General features: G+C 40.6%; 1 protein-coding gene across 3 annotated transcripts in view; it reads right to left on the reverse strand.

Moving 5' to 3' along the window:
- negr1 (neuronal growth regulator 1) overlaps positions 1–17,536 on the reverse strand; it is a 186,279-nt gene that overhangs the window by 124,890 nt on the left and 43,853 nt on the right. For all 3 annotated transcript variants that reach the window (XM_058402881.1, XM_058402882.1, XM_058402883.1), the window contains exon 2: positions 9,318–9,556. In XM_058402881.1, the coding sequence (XP_058258864.1) occupies positions 9,318–9,556 (239 nt within the window). The remainder of the gene's footprint in view (positions 1–9,317; positions 9,557–17,536) is intronic.

A 17,536-nucleotide genomic window follows, 5' to 3' on the forward strand; every position in this document is an offset into this window, starting at 1 on the left:
ATAGAACTTGGTCAAATCAAATGTAAAACTGACCAAAACATCACTGTTCTGAGAACTTAATCATCAACATTAGACTTAGCATAAAGGTATTCCGGCTAGCTTGTTGCTAAGCATCCTCTCTTGTTGCTGTGTGGCGATTTCTGGTCCAAAATGTTGCTTTGAATCAATAATCCACTCTGATAGATCAAAAACGTGAGAAATGAGCGATGATTTTACACAAATGTGTGGAGGCTATGCTAACTTCTGCAGATTTCAATTTAAATGACATTTTTTATATTAAACTTAAATTAAGTTTATTCCTTTTTTATTTAACTTATTCTCTGGTGGAATTGACCAACATCTCTGGTAAATTCTAATTTAATTTATATAAAAAAATTTATATAAAAAATTTATATAAAAATTTTAAATTCAATATTATTTTTTAAATTATATTTATTCTCTGGTAGATCTACCAGCATCTCTGGTGAATGTAAATGAAATGTACATTTTTTTATTATTACATTTAATTTAAAAATATAATATTAAATTCAAATTTTATTACATTTTTTAAATCAAATTTATTTTCTGGTAAATTTACCAGCATCTCTAGAAAATTTTGAAAATTTAAAAACTGATTTAAATTTAAAAATTCAATTTAAGTTGATTTTTTTCCCTAAGAATTCAGTCTGCGCCTGTTCTATGTTTATCCATTCATTTGTATTTACATAAAACTTTTCTTCCCAAAATTTGGTTTTGTTCTCAATTGATTCTCACCTGATTAACCCACACCTTACAGATCCTCAAAGAGAAATAAAAGAATAAGAAACAGAGCTGAAATAAACCCAGGGGGGAAAAAATACAACTTGAAACTTGCATTTTCATTCCTACGTCTTTTATGCAAATTGCCTGCTAAAAATATTCAAACTCATCTCTTTATGGAATATTTTTTTAAAATCTTCGAGTGCAAAATGTCGAAGGAATATGAAGGCTGTTTTTTTTTCCCCTTGGAGATTTTAAGCACTGCTGAATTTCTCAAATCTGTTTATGCACAAGTCGATTGTATATTTAAAAAAACACAGCAAGAGTTTCCTAGAGAGGATTATAAAATAAATGATCGATACTTCGTAGGGTTTGTTTGTTGAGTTTGGGCGTTTTTAGCGTCTCCTGTATTAAAGTGCAAATGAAATAAACTGCTTAAATAAACAGTGGGTGTTAAATGAGTCTCGCTGTTCGAGCGAAGCCGAGCGTCAGAGCAGATTGCCGGCTGTGTAAAAGACCTGATGTGGAGATGTATTTAAAGTCAAATGAAGCTCTTAAAAAATTTTTAAGAGATTTTATTCCCTCTGTTCTGTATTTTACACATTATGCTGGATTTCTAACCGCATACTTCAACACGAGTGGGTTTTTATTATTCCGATGTAATTACAACAGATACAACGAGAAGGCCACGCAACCTTAATACAAGTTAATTAACACCTCTGTCAAGTGCCGCTGAGTTTTCCGGCTAAAGTGGCCGACGTTCCAGTGGCGTGCCGTCGAGTCGGATTAGAAACGTTGCAGAAAAACTCCCAAGATGTCGGAAAAGTCTGGTGTAAAAGAGGCGCAGGTGATAATCGGTGCTACTCGTAGTAGGCTAATGAGTCACGACTGGTTTCAGCTTCTAGGGTTGAAATACATCGCAAGTGACAAGTTTTTTTCCACTTGACAGACAGAAGGAAAGCCAGCTGAGAAACCAGACCGCAAAAAAATGGTCGACACGTTAATTGAGTCATTTCACAAATCATTCATCTAAAAAACTTCTAAACTGTGTGTGTGTGTGTGTGTGTGGTTTACAGGGACACTAAGATGCAAAAAAAAGCGCTCTGGTTCATCTGTTTTAGTTAAAATGCAGACTTTTAAAAACTCCTCTTAAATAATAAGAAATTAATATTTTGAAAAATCCAACAGATTTTCACTCAAGTTGTTGCTGATGATAAAATTTGTCACGGAATACAACTTTGTGTCTTCAATTAGAAGAAGTGGAGGATCTACAGTGGACCCTCGGCATGTGAGTGCCTTCCCTTACGAAGTTTCCACTTAAAAATGTAAATTTTGCAAGAAATTTGCAACGACATATGAAGCATTTTCGGCATACGAACCGAAACGAACGCCGGCTAAGTTGCGCGTACGTCCGGGAGACGTTTAAAACTTAATAGCGTTTTCACTTGTTAGTGGAAAGCCAACTGAAGATAGTTTACCAATTTTTGTTTTCAGTCAGTGAAAGCTGTTTGGAAAGAGTCAACCCACGATACCAGCGTTGCCTTTAGCATGCGTTCAAAAGCTAGGTGATTTTTCGGGTGTTTTTTGTTGACAGATTGGTGGTGTGGGTGCTCTGTTCTATTTTTAGCCCAAGCTTGGTGGCACGACTTCCTGTGAGGAGCCTTGACATGGAATGCTTGGCTTGGGTCAGTTCTTTGTAAGCAGCCGTACAGTTTACATACGCTGAGTATTGGGAATATTGGTCATATTTTTGGGAGCTGGAACAGATTATCTGCATTTACGTTATTTCTAATGGGAAAATTCATTTCACGATACAAATTTTCACCTTAAGATCTCGCCTCCAGAACCAAATAAATTCCTATGCTGAGGTTCCGCTGTAATGTGAAAGTTTTCTCGGCTAATTTGAACCCATTTCCCAGAAAAGTCAAACAATTTACACTAGGACGTGTGTTTTTCCCTCTGTTGGAGAACCTTACACAGAATTTTCCTGGTTGAAGATGAAATCTGAGCTGCTTTTTAGATGAACAAGCACTTGGAGAACATCTCAGAGAGCAGGAATGGGTTTGAGATCAACATTTACTTTGAAGATATTCTATATTTCTATGGGAAAAAATGAAGTTTTTGTTTTTTTGGAACTTTTCTATGAATATATCCCCCCTAGTAGGCTAAAAACAGAAATACCTCAGAAACTTCATTTCTGTCATCTGGAAAAGAAACAGTTAAATAGTTGAGTGTGAGAAACTCTCATCTTGTGGTGAGAGAAATATCAGATTCTCTGGACAGTATTTTCTCTGAAAGGCTTTTACTTCTGCTTCAAATTAAAAAATAAAAAAATCCTGGAGTTTTATTCAATTATTCATTTTAGAGCATATTAATCACAGTTTTAATAATTCACTAACGTGTTCTATCAGGCAGAGACGAGTGTGTGGATTTTTTCTCCATATTACTGTTATTTAAAAAAAAAAGTGCAGTCTTTTGTTATCCGCCTGCAGTACGAGTGTCAAACTTAAAATTTTTATGAAATATTTTAAAGAAAAGCGAGTGCAACAGAAAGCTGTAGGGACGTAAAAGTAAAGTGAAAGTCTGTGTTTCTGAAGCGGGATTGATCCTTGTTTGTGGTTATGGAGACAGAGCGCTGAGTTTTCTCTTCCTCGTCCGAGGCTGGGACCGTCGCTGAAGTTCCACCTCGGAGCAAAATAAATAATTCCTTGAGAAGTAACTTGTCTCTGAGTATTATCTCCGGCTGCTGCAGACGAGGAGCTTGGGGAAGAACGTCCACGCTTTTATCAGCCTTCTCTGTGACTCTGTAAAGAAATTTCACCGACCTGCCATTTTAAAAATGTCAGGACACGAGGACGGGTCACTAGCCTGAGTTTCCATAATTCCAAATCAATGCAGCTGGACAGCTCGAGATAGCGAGTGAGAAGAGTAGATACTACTGTAAAAAAAACATTTAAAAAGACTTGTATAGAGAATATATATATATATACACACACTACCAGTCAAAAGTTTGGACACACCTTCTAATCCCATGGTGTTTCCTGATGTTTATTTCTCTCTACATTGTAAAACAATGCTGAAGGCGGCCGAAATCCACAATAATGTCCTTTGAACAGTTGATATTGAGATATGTCTGCTACTGATGCTCTGTAAAGCCTTCATAACGCCTCTAATCTGAGGTGCTGTTCATTGGTGATTTCTGAGGCTGGTCACTCTAAATGAACTTTCTCCTCTGCAGCAGAGGTCAGTTTTGGTCTTGCTTTACTGGGAGGGTCTTCATGTGAGCAGGTTTCATCATGGGGCTTGATGGGTTTTGCAAATGCACTTGACAATACTGTCCTTGTAAGAACTATTCCAGAACACCTGACCTTCGTGTCTTAAAATAACAACTGACTGGTTTTTGTTGTCATTACATATGGATTACTGAAGTCCATGTGTGTTATTTCATAGTTTTGAAATCTCCAGGATTGTTCTAGAATGTAGAAAATAAATCCCTAAACAAAAAACATTGAATTAAAAGGTGTGTCCAAACTTTTGACTGGTAGTGTGTATATATATATATATTTGCCTCCTGCCTGGCCTGGTATATATATATATATAGATTTATTTATTTAAAAAAAAAATAGTAATAAAAAAATATTTTATATAAAATGCATACAAGTGAGAATAATCAATATTTTTAAATATATAATTATTTAATAAATATATAATATATATTTTAAATAACATAATGTAATAAAAAATGAACACAACACCACAGCTTTAACACCACCTCAACACCGCCTCAGCACTGCCTCAACACTGCTACAACACTGCCTCAACACTGCTACAACACTGCTACCTCAACACTGCTACAACACTGCCTCAACACTGCTACAACACTGCTACCTCAACACCACCACCTCAGCACTGCCTCAACACTGCTACAACACTGCCTCAACACTGCTACAACACTGCCTCAACACTGCTACAACACTGCTACCTCAACACTGCTACAACACTGCCTCAACACTGCTACAACACTGCTACCTCAACACTGCTACCTCAACACTGCTACAACACTGCCTCAACACTGCTACAACACTGCTACCTCAACACCACCACCTCAGCACTGCCTCAACACTGCTACAACACTGCCTCAACACTGCTACAACACTGCCTCAACACTGCTACAACACTGCTACCTCAACACTGCTACAGCACTGCCTCAACACTGCTACAACACTGCTACCTCAACACCGCCTCAGCACTGCCTCAACACTGCTACAACACTGCTACCTCAACACCGCCTCAGCACTGCCTCAACACCACCACAGCACTGCCTCAACACTGCTACAGCACTGCCTCAACACTGCTACAGCACTGCCTCAACACTGCTACAACACTGCTACCTCAACACCACCACCTCAGCACTGCCTCAACACCACCTCAACACCACCACAGCACTGCCTCAACACTGCTACCTCAACACCACCTCAACACCGAGTTTGTACAGCTGGCAGGCAGAAAATCATGATTACACAAACAACCTCAAAGAAATTCTACGTTCCGAGTGAAGATATGGAATATTTCTTATCAGGAGATATTTTATTCCAGCTCTAAACCTGCAAGGATGAGGCTTTTTACTCATTTCAACTGGAAGCAACTGAAGATCTTTGCTTTAATAAAGTTACTCGAAGTTGTCTGTTTTTACTTTTTTTTTTTTTTTACAGAGAATGTTTTCCATGCCGAAGTTACCAGTATCATCATGTGTCTCTGAAGGTTTCTGGACACACACGAGGAACCTTGAGGAACCTTTAACATAAACAGAACATCTGAAGGAGTTCTTCAACACTGGCACACTGAATAAAACACGAAAACGACAGAGAAGCAGGTGGAAATGTTCGTACATCATTTCTGATCTTTTCCTCAAACCGTTTCTATAAAGAGCAAAATTGTAGATTTGTTGAGTTTTTGTGATGAGCTTCAGATTTACATCATTTACATTTTCAATAAACTTCTGATCACGAAACTTATAGAAAATCTTGTGGAAGAGATTCTCTCTCTCTCTCTCTCTCTCTCTCACACACACACTGAGTTTCTCACACTCAGGTTTTTTCACACTGAGTTTCTCTCTCTCTCTGTCACACTCTTTCTCTCTCTCTCTCTCACACAGAGTTTCTCACACTCTGCATTTCTCTCTCTCTCTCTCTCTCTCTCTCTCTTACTTACACACACTCTCTCTCTCTCTCTCTCTCTCTCTTACTTACACACACTCTCTCTCTCTCTCTCTCTCTCTCTCTCTCTCTCTCAGAGTTTCTCATGCTCTCTTTCTCTCTCTCTGTTTCTCTCTTTCTGGGTTTCTCACGCTCTGAATCTCTCCCTCTCTCTCTATCTCTCTGACTTTCTCACTCTCTCTCTCTCTCTCTCTCTCTCTCTCTCCCCAGATCAGACACAGGTTCTTTATGACTAGAGGAGAATATCTATAAACTCTATATCGTATTCTTCATCACACATGGCTGAACATTCTATTTTTTTTATTCTGAGCAGATGGAGTTATGAAAGCTCTCACTGGTCTGTGGTGCTGATGGTTGGTGTTTTCAGTGGACAGCACAGCGTCCTGCGTGAGAAGCTCCTGACACGCCGCTGACAGAACTCCAGTGAAGCCTGCTTTCTCTGAGGTTTAAAGGCTGGAGATGAACGCTCGGCAGACAGCAGGCTTTTAACACGTCGGTTCGAGACACGCCCCGGAGCATGGACGCCCTGTGTCTCTGGGAGCTGAACGGGAGCGAATGGGAGCCACCCAGACGTTCTTAAAGGGGCGGGGCCAAAGGGGGGGGACCTTGTAACTAAACCACCAATCAGAGAAAAGATATCGAACATGACTAGAATCTAGACAGTAATCCGGTTACTACCGTTATGGCTTTCTATTTCATCTCTGTAAATATTATAAATAAATTATTCACAGCACAGTGTGTTTGATGATTTGATTTATTTTTTTGTTTAAAGTCTGGATATATTACTTTATTACTGTCTGTAGTGACAGTGAGCAGCTGATTATCTGCTTTTACTAACGAGGAGAGATTAAGAATGAAATGAACATTAAATAGAGCAGGGAAAGATAATTCTATACGTCGACTTCAATAACACACACGCGCTTCCTGTATTTTAAAAACCACCAGCCGTCACTGCTACTGATACAGATACTGAGGAAAAAAAGATCTAGATATTTTTTCACACCTTAAATGCAGTAAAATGTAACTGACGTGTTACACGGCTGTCATTTTTCTGTAAGCTGTATAATTTCTCTCAATTATGAGCTCTTCTTCTTCTTCTTTGGTCTTTTCCCTTCAGGGGTGTCCACAGCGAATCATCTCTCTCCACCTATCCCCATCTTCTCCATCCTCAACACTTACACCCACTAGCTTCATATCCTCATTTATTCCATCCATATACCTCCTCTTTGGCCTTCCTCTTTTCCTCCTGCCTGGCAGCTCCATGTCCAACATTCTCCTACCAATATACTCACTCTCCCTCCTCTGGACATGTCCAAACCATCTTAATCTGTCCTCCCTAACTTTGTCCCCCAAACATCCAACATGAGTCGTCCCTCTGATGTACTCGTTCCTAATCCTGTCCAACCGTGTCCCTCCCAAAGAGAACCTCAACATCTTCAGCTCTGCTACCTCCAGCTCTGTCTCCTGTCTCTTCCTCAGTGACACTGCCTCTAAACCATACAGCATGGCCGGTCTCACCACTGTCCTGTACACCTTCCCCTTGATTCTCGTTGATATTCACAACCCTCATTTATGAGCTGCTGAGGTATAAACAAAACAAAATATTTCTCCATATTTAACTGCCCTGGATGTCAAGCAGTCCTTCATTTATTTGAAAAATAATTAATAAATAAATAAATAAATAAATAAATTTGTTTTTTTTTTATTCCTTACAAAAAAAATTAATTTTACATCACCACACTAATCATTAATGAATTTATTTTTAAATGAATTATCAATTAACATACTGTTCAATTTCATTTTTGTTATTTTATTCAGTATTTATTTTATTTATTTTTTGTTATAAAAAGATGTTTCTTCACAGGTGACACGAATAAACTCAACAGCATTTATAAATAAATAAATAAATAAATAAATAAATAAATAAATAAATAAATAAATCTTTAATTCTTAAAGAGAAATTTCTGACTGCGTATATAATCGCACGAGAGCTGTGATTGATTTCAATTATGAAGTTTGCTGAGACGAATTTATGGTGAATAACTTCGTAATTAGAAATTGTTTTAAGTTTTCTAAAAGCGTCACGCTCCGAAAACGTCAAAATAAAGCCGCTATTATTAAGTGCATCGTATCAAACGATTTCTCGCTTTGTAAATCTTAAATGGGTGCAAATTTTCAGCTAGGACTAAAAGCTCGAGAAATGACAGGTAATGTCAACTTTGGATAAAGAAGCTGGTGTAAAAGATGTCAGCTGGAGGCAGGGGACAGGAAATCATTCGGGTGGAAAGTGATGGATGGAGTCAGAGCTGAGAAACACAACTCGCAGCAGATCAGACCCGAGATCACGCCCACGGAGCAACAGGTCCAACCTCATCAGAACGAAATAAAGAAGACGAGGGTCACATGACCGAGGGATTCTCCAGGAAGTGATGCTCCTCCGAAGCGTCTTTACAGCTCTCGAAAATCTTCCTTCTGTTTTTATTTCTCCAGCGAATTTGAAGACTGGACACTGCCCCAAAGCAGCTTTACAGAACAACTCGCATAGAAATGATAAAATCATGCAGTCACTGAGACAGGAAATGGAATGAAATGTGCTTCCAGCCAATAGAACTGCATTTCTGCACTTCTGCTTCCTCTCTCCAGCTCCTCTGTGCTGATTTCACAGGATTTATGTTTCTCTGTCGAGGTTTCGTATCAGCGGCACTGCAACTGCACTCTTTCCCTCAGGAAGATTCTATCTGTCTGTCTGTCTGTCTGTCTATCCATCCATGTACCAGGTTTAATTGCACTTTAGCTTTAATTGCACTCCAAATGTCTATCTATCTCTCCATCTGTCCATCCATGCTATCTCTGTCTATCCATCCATTTATCCATCCATCCATCCATCCATCCATCCATCTATCTATCCATCCTTTCTTCCATCTATCTATCCTACTATCTATCCAATCTATTTAACCATCCATCAGAATGTACCAGGGTTTATTTATCTTTAATTGCAATCCATCCATCCATCCATCCATCCATCCTGTATGTAAGTGTGCAGCAGGGAGTATCAGTCTGTACTGCATCAGAAACTTTCTAACTTGTTATTTCATTAATGCCTTGTTTATTGAAGCTGCTGAATAAAATCAACACAGCTGAGTCACAGCCGAGCGGACCTTCAGCACAGACCTGACTGCTGAGTGAGACGCAGTTTACACACACAATCTCTGCAGCTCCTGGTTAGTGATGGGGCTGTGAGACAACTAGCAATTTATACAAAACTCTCATTTCTCAAAAGTCGTAAGATGAAGACGTTCTTAACTTTTTTACAGCTACGTGTTTTTAAAGCGAATTCTCAAAACTGAGGATGAGGAGACTCACCTTTGACGATTAACTGGATGAGTTTAGGCCGCGGGTTGCGCTCGCTCTGTATCGAGCAGGTGTAGTAGCCTTCGTCCGTGACGTCCACTTTCTGTATCTGTAGACTGTACTCGTGTTTGTCGCCCATGTTCGATACGATGGAGACACGAGGATCCACTGACCACTTATCATTCCCTGCAAATATGATACTGGAGCGGTTTAACCACGCCCCTTTCGAGATCCCGTCCAACAGGTAGCACCTGAAACACCAAAAAAAACACCATTAATCTTTATACAGTCCAATATACATCACACACAGACGTTTCTCTAGACACGTATTATGACACACAGGTTTGCTAAGAATCAGCTAGCAAAACAGTTTCTTCTTTATTATCAATTTGATTTTTTTTCTAATACATTTCGATTCATATTTACCATAAAAACTAAACAATATTCAACAAAGAAAAAAATGTTACAGGATTTAAAAAATAAAAATAAAATCATAATATCTCAGAAAAGTTTATCGTGACATTATTTTTCATAATATTTGGGTTTTTTTTCAATATTTATTTTACAGAATAATTCGATTTAATTTTTAGAAATTCTAGAAATTTTAGAAATATGTTAACAAAAGATTCTGGGATACAAATGTTTATTTTTAAAAAAAATCGATAAAGACAAATGGAAAGGTTCTAGCTGTGTGCTTGATTATTAAATAAACCTCAATAAATGGACATGAAAAATAATATATAAGAAAAAAAAAACAAATAAATAATGGCAGAAATACTACAAAAAATAAAGAGACAAATAAATAGCAAAATTAAAATAAATAAATGAATGAGGGATTAAACACAGAAAAAAATCAGTATTTTGTTTGAAAAAAAAAGTCAGGGCTGATGTAGAAAATAAATTTGTAAAAATAAATTTTTGTTTGTTTGTTTGTTTGTTTTTGTTTTACTCGATTAAAAAGCAGACTGAAACAGGTGTGAAAAAATTAAAAGGCAAACAATTAACAAACATTTCTTTTAAAAAAGAGAAAAGTATTTTTTAAAAAAAAGACACTGTAACGTCCACAGCACTGCATCACAACACACTGAGCGTTCAAAGAACTGACACTGGAGACTCCTTCCATAAACGCCAGGTAAACATCTCCTAAAACATCACCACGTTATTGACTGCTGTATTTTAGTAACGAGCGGTTACTATAGAAACGGTAAGACTTCATCATTACGAGCACTTCGATATAAACCTGTCCTTCATGTTCCGGCTGAGGCTGAACTAACGCACACCGTCTGGCCAATCAGAGCGGAGAACTCAGCCGTGTTCTGGTGTGCTTTGAATTTCTGTTCAACCATAAGGATCTTTTCCTGCGTTCCTCGGAGCGCCTGAGCGAACACGGCGTCTTTATCAAACAAAGTCTAAAACAGATTAAGTTTGAATCATCTCTGGTACGGATGAGCAAACAAAGCTGTGTTTAATGTTGCCAGCTGAATTGTTCCAGCTCACTTACTCACACACACACACACAGCAAATCTGATCTACTTCATCCTCCACTTCAGGCAAGAACATGTTCCTCTCAAAGCCACCGCTGTTCCACCAGATGCCCCAGAGAAACACCACGAGAAATAAAACATGCTGTTATAAGAAACTCTTCAATGATAGGGTGGAGCTTTAGGGGATGGAGTTACTGCTATTACCTCATTAATGACAGGGTGGAGCTTTAGGGGACGGAGTTACTGCTGTTACCTCATTAATGACAGGGTGGAGCATTAGGGGACGGAGTTACTGCTGTTACCTCATTAATGACAGGGTGGAGCTTTAGGGGACGGAGTTACTGCTATTACCTCATTAATGACAGGGTGGAGCTTTAGGGGACGGAGTTACTGCTATTACCTCATTAATGACAGGGTGGAGCTTTAGGGGACGGAGTTACTGCTATTACCTCATTAATGACAGGGTGGAGCATTAGGGGACGGAGTTACTGCTATTACCTCATTAATGACAGGGTGGAGCTTTAGGGGATGGAGTTACTGCTATTACCTCATTAATGACAGGGTGGAGCTTTAGGGGATGGAGTTACTGCTATTACCTCATTAATGACAGGGTGGAGCTTTAGGGGATGGAGTTACTGCTATTACCTCATTAATGACAGGGTGGAGCTTTAGGGGATGGAGTTACTGCTATTACCTCATTAATGACAGGGTGGAGCTTTAGGGGACGGAGTTACTGCTATTACCTCATTAATGACAGGGTGGAGCTTTAGGGGATGGAGTTACTGCTATTACCTCATTAATGACAGGGTGGAGCATTAGGGGACGGAGTTACTGCTATTACCTCATTAATGACAGGGTGGAGCTTTAGGGGATGGAGTTACTGCTATTACCTCATTAATGACAGGGTGGAGCTTTAGGGGATGGAGTTACTGCTATTACCTCATTAATGACAGGGTGGAGCATTGGGGGATGGAGTTACTGCTATTACCTCATTAATGACAGGGTGGAGCTTTAGGGGACGGAGTTACTGCTATTACCTCATTAATGACAGGGTGGAGCTTTAGGGGATGGAGTTACTGCTATTACCTCATTAATGACAGGGTGGAGCTTTAGGGGATGGAGTTACTGCTATTACCTCCTTAATAACAGGGTGGAGCTTAAGGGGATGGAGTTACTGCTATTACCTCATTAATGACAGGGTGGAGCTTTAGGGGATGGAGTTACTGCTATTACCTCCTTAATAACAGGGTGGAGCTTAAGGGGATGGAGTTACTGCTATCACCTAATTAATGACAGAGTGCAGCATTAGGGGGCGGAGTTAAAGCCTTAAAGCAGGTCTTAAAGCAGTGCAATTTATATGAGAACTGCATGAGATCTAAGTCAGATGTGAGTGAGATTTGACTGAGACCTGAATGAGATCAGTGGGAGATCTGACTGAGATCTGAATGAGATCCATGTGAGATTTGACGGAGACCTGAATGAGATCAGTGTGAGATGTGGGTGAGATCTGGGTGAGACCGAAGAGATGTGGGTGAGATCTGGGTGAGATGTAAGACATTTGAGTGAGCTCAGCTTAAGAGTTAAGAAATGTGTGTTAGATTTAAGAGATTTAAGTGACATTTAAGAGATTTGAGTGAGCTCAGATTGAAATCTAATTGAGATTTCTTTGAGAATTGAAAGAGATTTGTCCTTTGTTTCAGTTTTTTTACTCCTTGCTCAATCTCTCGTCATTAGGCAGATAACAGACTCCAACCGTATTTAAATAAATAAATAATTAGAACTATGAATAAAGGTGTTTGTTAAACAGACCTCTGTGTGTGTGTGTGTGTGTGTATGTGTGTGTGTGTGTGTGTGTGTGTATGTGTGTGTGTGTAACTGCAGTGTGAGGGTTACAGTCTGAAGCACTACACACTCACAGGAGGAATTATTTTAAACATTTCTGAAGCGCTATTATTCATATCGCGCTAAAGCTAATTACAGAGCGGCGGTTATTACCAGATTCAGACGGGGCTCCTGTGACCCGCGCGGGTTTTTATATTTCGGTGTGAAGTCATCATCATAACCCGGAGCAAACGGATTTGTTTGACCCAGATTTTTTTTTCACGGCTCAGTGATTTGCTAAAAAAGTAAATATGTTGCCTGGCATGAAGCTCTGAAGCGATGTTCACCGAGCTCAGTTTAACACACAGAGTCCTGCTGAACAGATGGTCATGAGACGCTGAAGATACAGTGCAGAAAATACAGGGGGGGGAGAGGGGGGAGAGAGGGAGAGACAGAGAGAGCACACACAGCTTCTCTTCCTCCCTTCTGCCTCCCTCACTTCCTCACTTTCTTCCCATCCTTGCTTCCTTCCTTCCCTACCTTCCTCCCTCCCTTCTTTCCTTCATTCCTCCGTTCCTTCCTTCCTTTATTTCTCCCTTCCTTCCTCCCTCCATTCTTTCTAACTCCCTTCTTCCTGCCCTTGCTGCCTTCTTTCTTCACATCATTCATTCCTTCCATCCTTCCTCCCTTCCCTTTCCTTTCCTTCCCTTCTCCCTCCCTCCCTCCCTCCCTCTGTTCCTTTCTCCCCTCCTTCCCTTCTTCCTTTCTCCATCCCATCTTCCCTTTCCTTCCTTCTTTCGTTCCTTCTTCCTTTCCTCCTCTTCCTCTCAGCCCACACCTGCACAGTGTTCTAGAGCGGTGTATTAATCCCAGTCTGAGTGGAAGTGTTACTAATCTTCAGCAGTGATTAGTCAGTCTCACTTTCTCCTGAACGTGTTCTGCAGAAGGATGTGATGAATTTCTGGACTGACAGCTGCACAGCATATGTTCATGAATATTCTGCAGATATTCCCTGACATTAGGTAACGTCAAAATATTAGGAATCAGGAGGATCAGGAACAGAGATGAAGAAAGAAAATAAACTGAGGAGCAAAACTGAAAGGAAGATCACGTCTCCTGCAGAACGTATGCGTGTGTTCCAGGTCTGATCTCACGTCTCCTGCAGAACGTATGCGTGTGTTCCAGGTCTGATCTCACGTCTCCTGCAGAACGTATGCGTGTGTTCCAGGTCTGATCTCACGTCTCCTGCAGAACGTCTGCGTGTGTTCCAGGTCTGATCTCACGTCTCCTGCAGAACGTATGCGTGTGTTCCAGGTCTGATCTCACGTCTCCTGCAGAACGTATGCGTGTGTTCCAGGTCTGATCTCATGTCTCCTGCAGAACGTATGCGTGTGTTCCTGGTCTGATCACATGTCTCTCCTGCAGTATGTACGCACGTCTTCCAGGTCTGATCTCACGTCTCTCCTGCAGAATGTAAGCACATCTTCCAGGTCTAATCTCACGTCGTCTCCTGCAGAATGTAAGCACATCTTCCAGGTCTAATCTCACGTCGTCTCCTGCAGAATGTAAGCACATCTTCCAGGTCTGATCTCACGTGTTTCCTACAGAACCTACACACGTATTCCAGGTCTGATCTCACATCTCTCCTGCAGAACGTACGCACGTGTTTCAGGTCTAATCTCACGTCGTCTCCTGCAGAATGTAAGCACATCTTCCAGGTCTGATCTCACGTCTCTCCTGCAGAATGTAAGCACATCTTCCAGGTCTGATCTCACGTCTCTCCTGCAGAACATATGCAAGTGTTCCAGGTCTGATCTCACATGTCTCCTGCAGTACGTACACACTTCTTCCAGGTCTGATCTCACGTGTCTCCTGCAGAACATATGCAAGTGTTCCAGGTCTGATCTCACGTCTCTCCTGCAGAACATATGCAAGTGTTCCAGGTCTGATCTCACATGTCTCCTGCAGAACATACACACTTCTTCCAGGTCTGATCTCACATGTCTCCTACAGAACGTACACACTTCTTCCAGGTCTGATCTCACATGTCTCCTACAGAACATACACACTTCTTCCAGGTCTGATCTCACATGTCTCCTACAGAACATACACACTTCTTCCAGGTCTGATCTCACGTGTCTCCTACAGAACGTACACACTTCTTCCAGGTCTGATCTCACGTGTCTCCTGCAGAACATACACACTTCTTCCAGGTCTGATCTCACGTGTCTCCTACAGAACGTACACATTTCTTCCAGGTCTGATCTCACGTGTCTCCTACAGAACGTACACACTTCTTCCAGGTCTGATCTCACGTGTCTCCTGCAGAACATATGCAAGTGTTCCAGGTCTGATCTCACGTCTCTCCTGCAGAACATATGCAAATGTTCCAGGTCTGATCTCACATGTCTCCTGCAGAACATACACACTTCTTCCAGGTCTGATCTCACATGTCTCCTACAGAACGTACACACTTCTTCCAGGTCTGATCTCACGTGTCTCCTACAGAACGTACACACTTCTTCCAGGTCTGATCTCACGTGTCTCCTGCAGAACATACACACTTCTTCCAGGTCTGATCTCACGTGTCTCCTACAGAACGTACACATTTCTTCCAGGTCTGATCTCACGTGTCTCCTGCAGAACGTACACACTTCTGCAAGGTCTGATCTCATGTGTCTCCTACAAAACGTACACACTTCTGCAAGGTCTGATCTCATGTGTCTCCTACAGAACGTACGAATGTGTTCCCGATGTGTAGAAATCTCGCTTTATTCAAGTTTTTATTAAAAACTTCAAATGGAACATCAGGTGCAACGAGGAATATTTCCAGAGATGTCATTTTTAATGAAAAGCAAATTAACACTATTTTCAAAATTATTGGCACCCCAACAGTATCTGAGGAAATCTCTGAGCCCTGAGATCGGTTTAGCGTTTGTTTGTTTCAGAGATCTGATCCCTGGTCTGGTTAAAAACGGTGATCTGTATATATATATATATACACTATATTGCCAAAAGTATTCGCTCACCTGCCTTGACTCGCATATGAACTTAAGTGACATCCCATTCCTAATCCATAGGGTTCAATATGACGTCGGTCCACCCTTTGCAGCTATAACAGCCTCAACTCTTCTGGGAAGGCTGTCCACAAGGTTTAGGAGTGTGTTTATGGGAATTTTTGACCATTCTTCCAGAAGCGCATTTGTGAGGTCACACACTGATGTTGGACGAGAAGGTCTGGCTCTCAGTCTCCGCTCTAATTCATCCCAAAGGTGTTCTATCAGGTTGAGGTCAGGACTCTGTACAGGCCAGTCAAGTTCATCCACACCAGACTCTGTCATCCATGTCTTTATGGACCTTGCTTTGTGCACTGGTGCACAGTCATGTTGGAAGAGGAAGGGGCCAGCTCCAAACTGTTCCCACAAAGTTGGGAGCATGGAATTGTCCAAAATGTCTTGGTATGCTGAAGCATTCAGAGTTCCTTTCACTGGAACTAAGGGGCCAAGCCCAGCTCCTGAAAAACAACCCCACACCATAATCCCCCCTCCACCAAACTTTACACTTGGCACAATGCAGTCAGACAAGTACCGTTCTCCTGGCAACCGCCAAACCCAGACTCGTCCATCAGATTGCCAGATGGAGAAGCTCGATTCGTCACTCCAGAGAACGCGTCTCCACTGCTCTAGAGTCCAGTGGCGGCGTGCTTTACACCACTGCATCCGACGCTTTGCATTGCACTTGGTGATGTATGGCTTGGATGCAGCTGCTCAGCCATGGAAACCCATTCCATGAAGCTCTCTGCGCACTGTTCTTGAGCTCATCTGAAGGCCACATGAAGTTTGGAGGTCTGTAGCAATTGACTCTGCAGAAAGTTGGTGACCTCTTCGCACTATGCGCCTCAGCATTCGCTGACCCCGCTCCGTCAGTTTACGTGGCCTACCACTTGGTGGCTGAGTTGCTGTCGTTCCCAAACACTTCCACGTTCTTATAATACAGCTGACAGTTGACTGTGGAATATTTAGGAGCGAGGAAATTTCACGACTGGATTTGTTGCACAGGTGGCATCCTATCACAGTTCCACGCTGGAATTCACTGAGCTCCTGAGAGCGACCCATTCTTTCACAAATGTTTGTAAAAACAGTCTGCATGCCTAGGTGCTTGATTTTATACACCTGTGGCCATGGAAGTGATTGGAACACCTGATTCTGATTATTTGGATGGGTGAGCGAATACTTTTGGCAATATAGTGTATATATATATATATATATATATATATATATATATATATATATATATATATATATATATATATATATATATATATATCCTTCCCATTTCTTTCTTTCTTTTTCTTTCTTTCTTTCTTTCTTTCTTTCATCCATCCATCCATCCATCCATCCATCCATCCCATTTCTTTCCTCCATCCTTCCTTCCTTCCTTCCTTACTTACATATTGTCCACTTCAACATGCTACCGATTTTTTGCCTTCAATCTTTTGACTAGAATGTTTGAGTTCATTAGTGTGGAAAAAATTAGGGGTGGAAAAATAATTTCAGTCAAAGCGTCAATACTGATGAAAGTTTTCAGACCAGGAGGTGACACTTTAAGATGATCTCAAGAATTAAGAGTACTTTAAGGGTACTTGATGAACCCAGCAGTTCAAGTGTGTTTGTGTGTTTTGTGTTAAAAGCTCTTTAGTTTTCTTCATAGTGATGAACAATGTGGGGGTTTTACACGTATAGCATCATATTCTCACAGAAACTGAAAAATTACTGTTCTCTAATTATTTTGTCCATTCTCCTGAAGGGTGTCAATAATTCTGGAGTTGATTATAAACACATTTTGTAAGAAAAAAAAAGAAGATAATGACAGCATCAGTGTGAAATCAGTTAACTGTGTATCCTGTTTTTCCTGATGTTTAATTTC

The sequence above is a fragment of the Hemibagrus wyckioides genome, linkage group LG11, assembly GCF_019097595.1.
Source record: "Hemibagrus wyckioides isolate EC202008001 linkage group LG11, SWU_Hwy_1.0, whole genome shotgun sequence".
Classification (NCBI taxonomy): Eukaryota; Metazoa; Chordata; class Actinopteri; order Siluriformes; family Bagridae; genus Hemibagrus; species Hemibagrus wyckioides.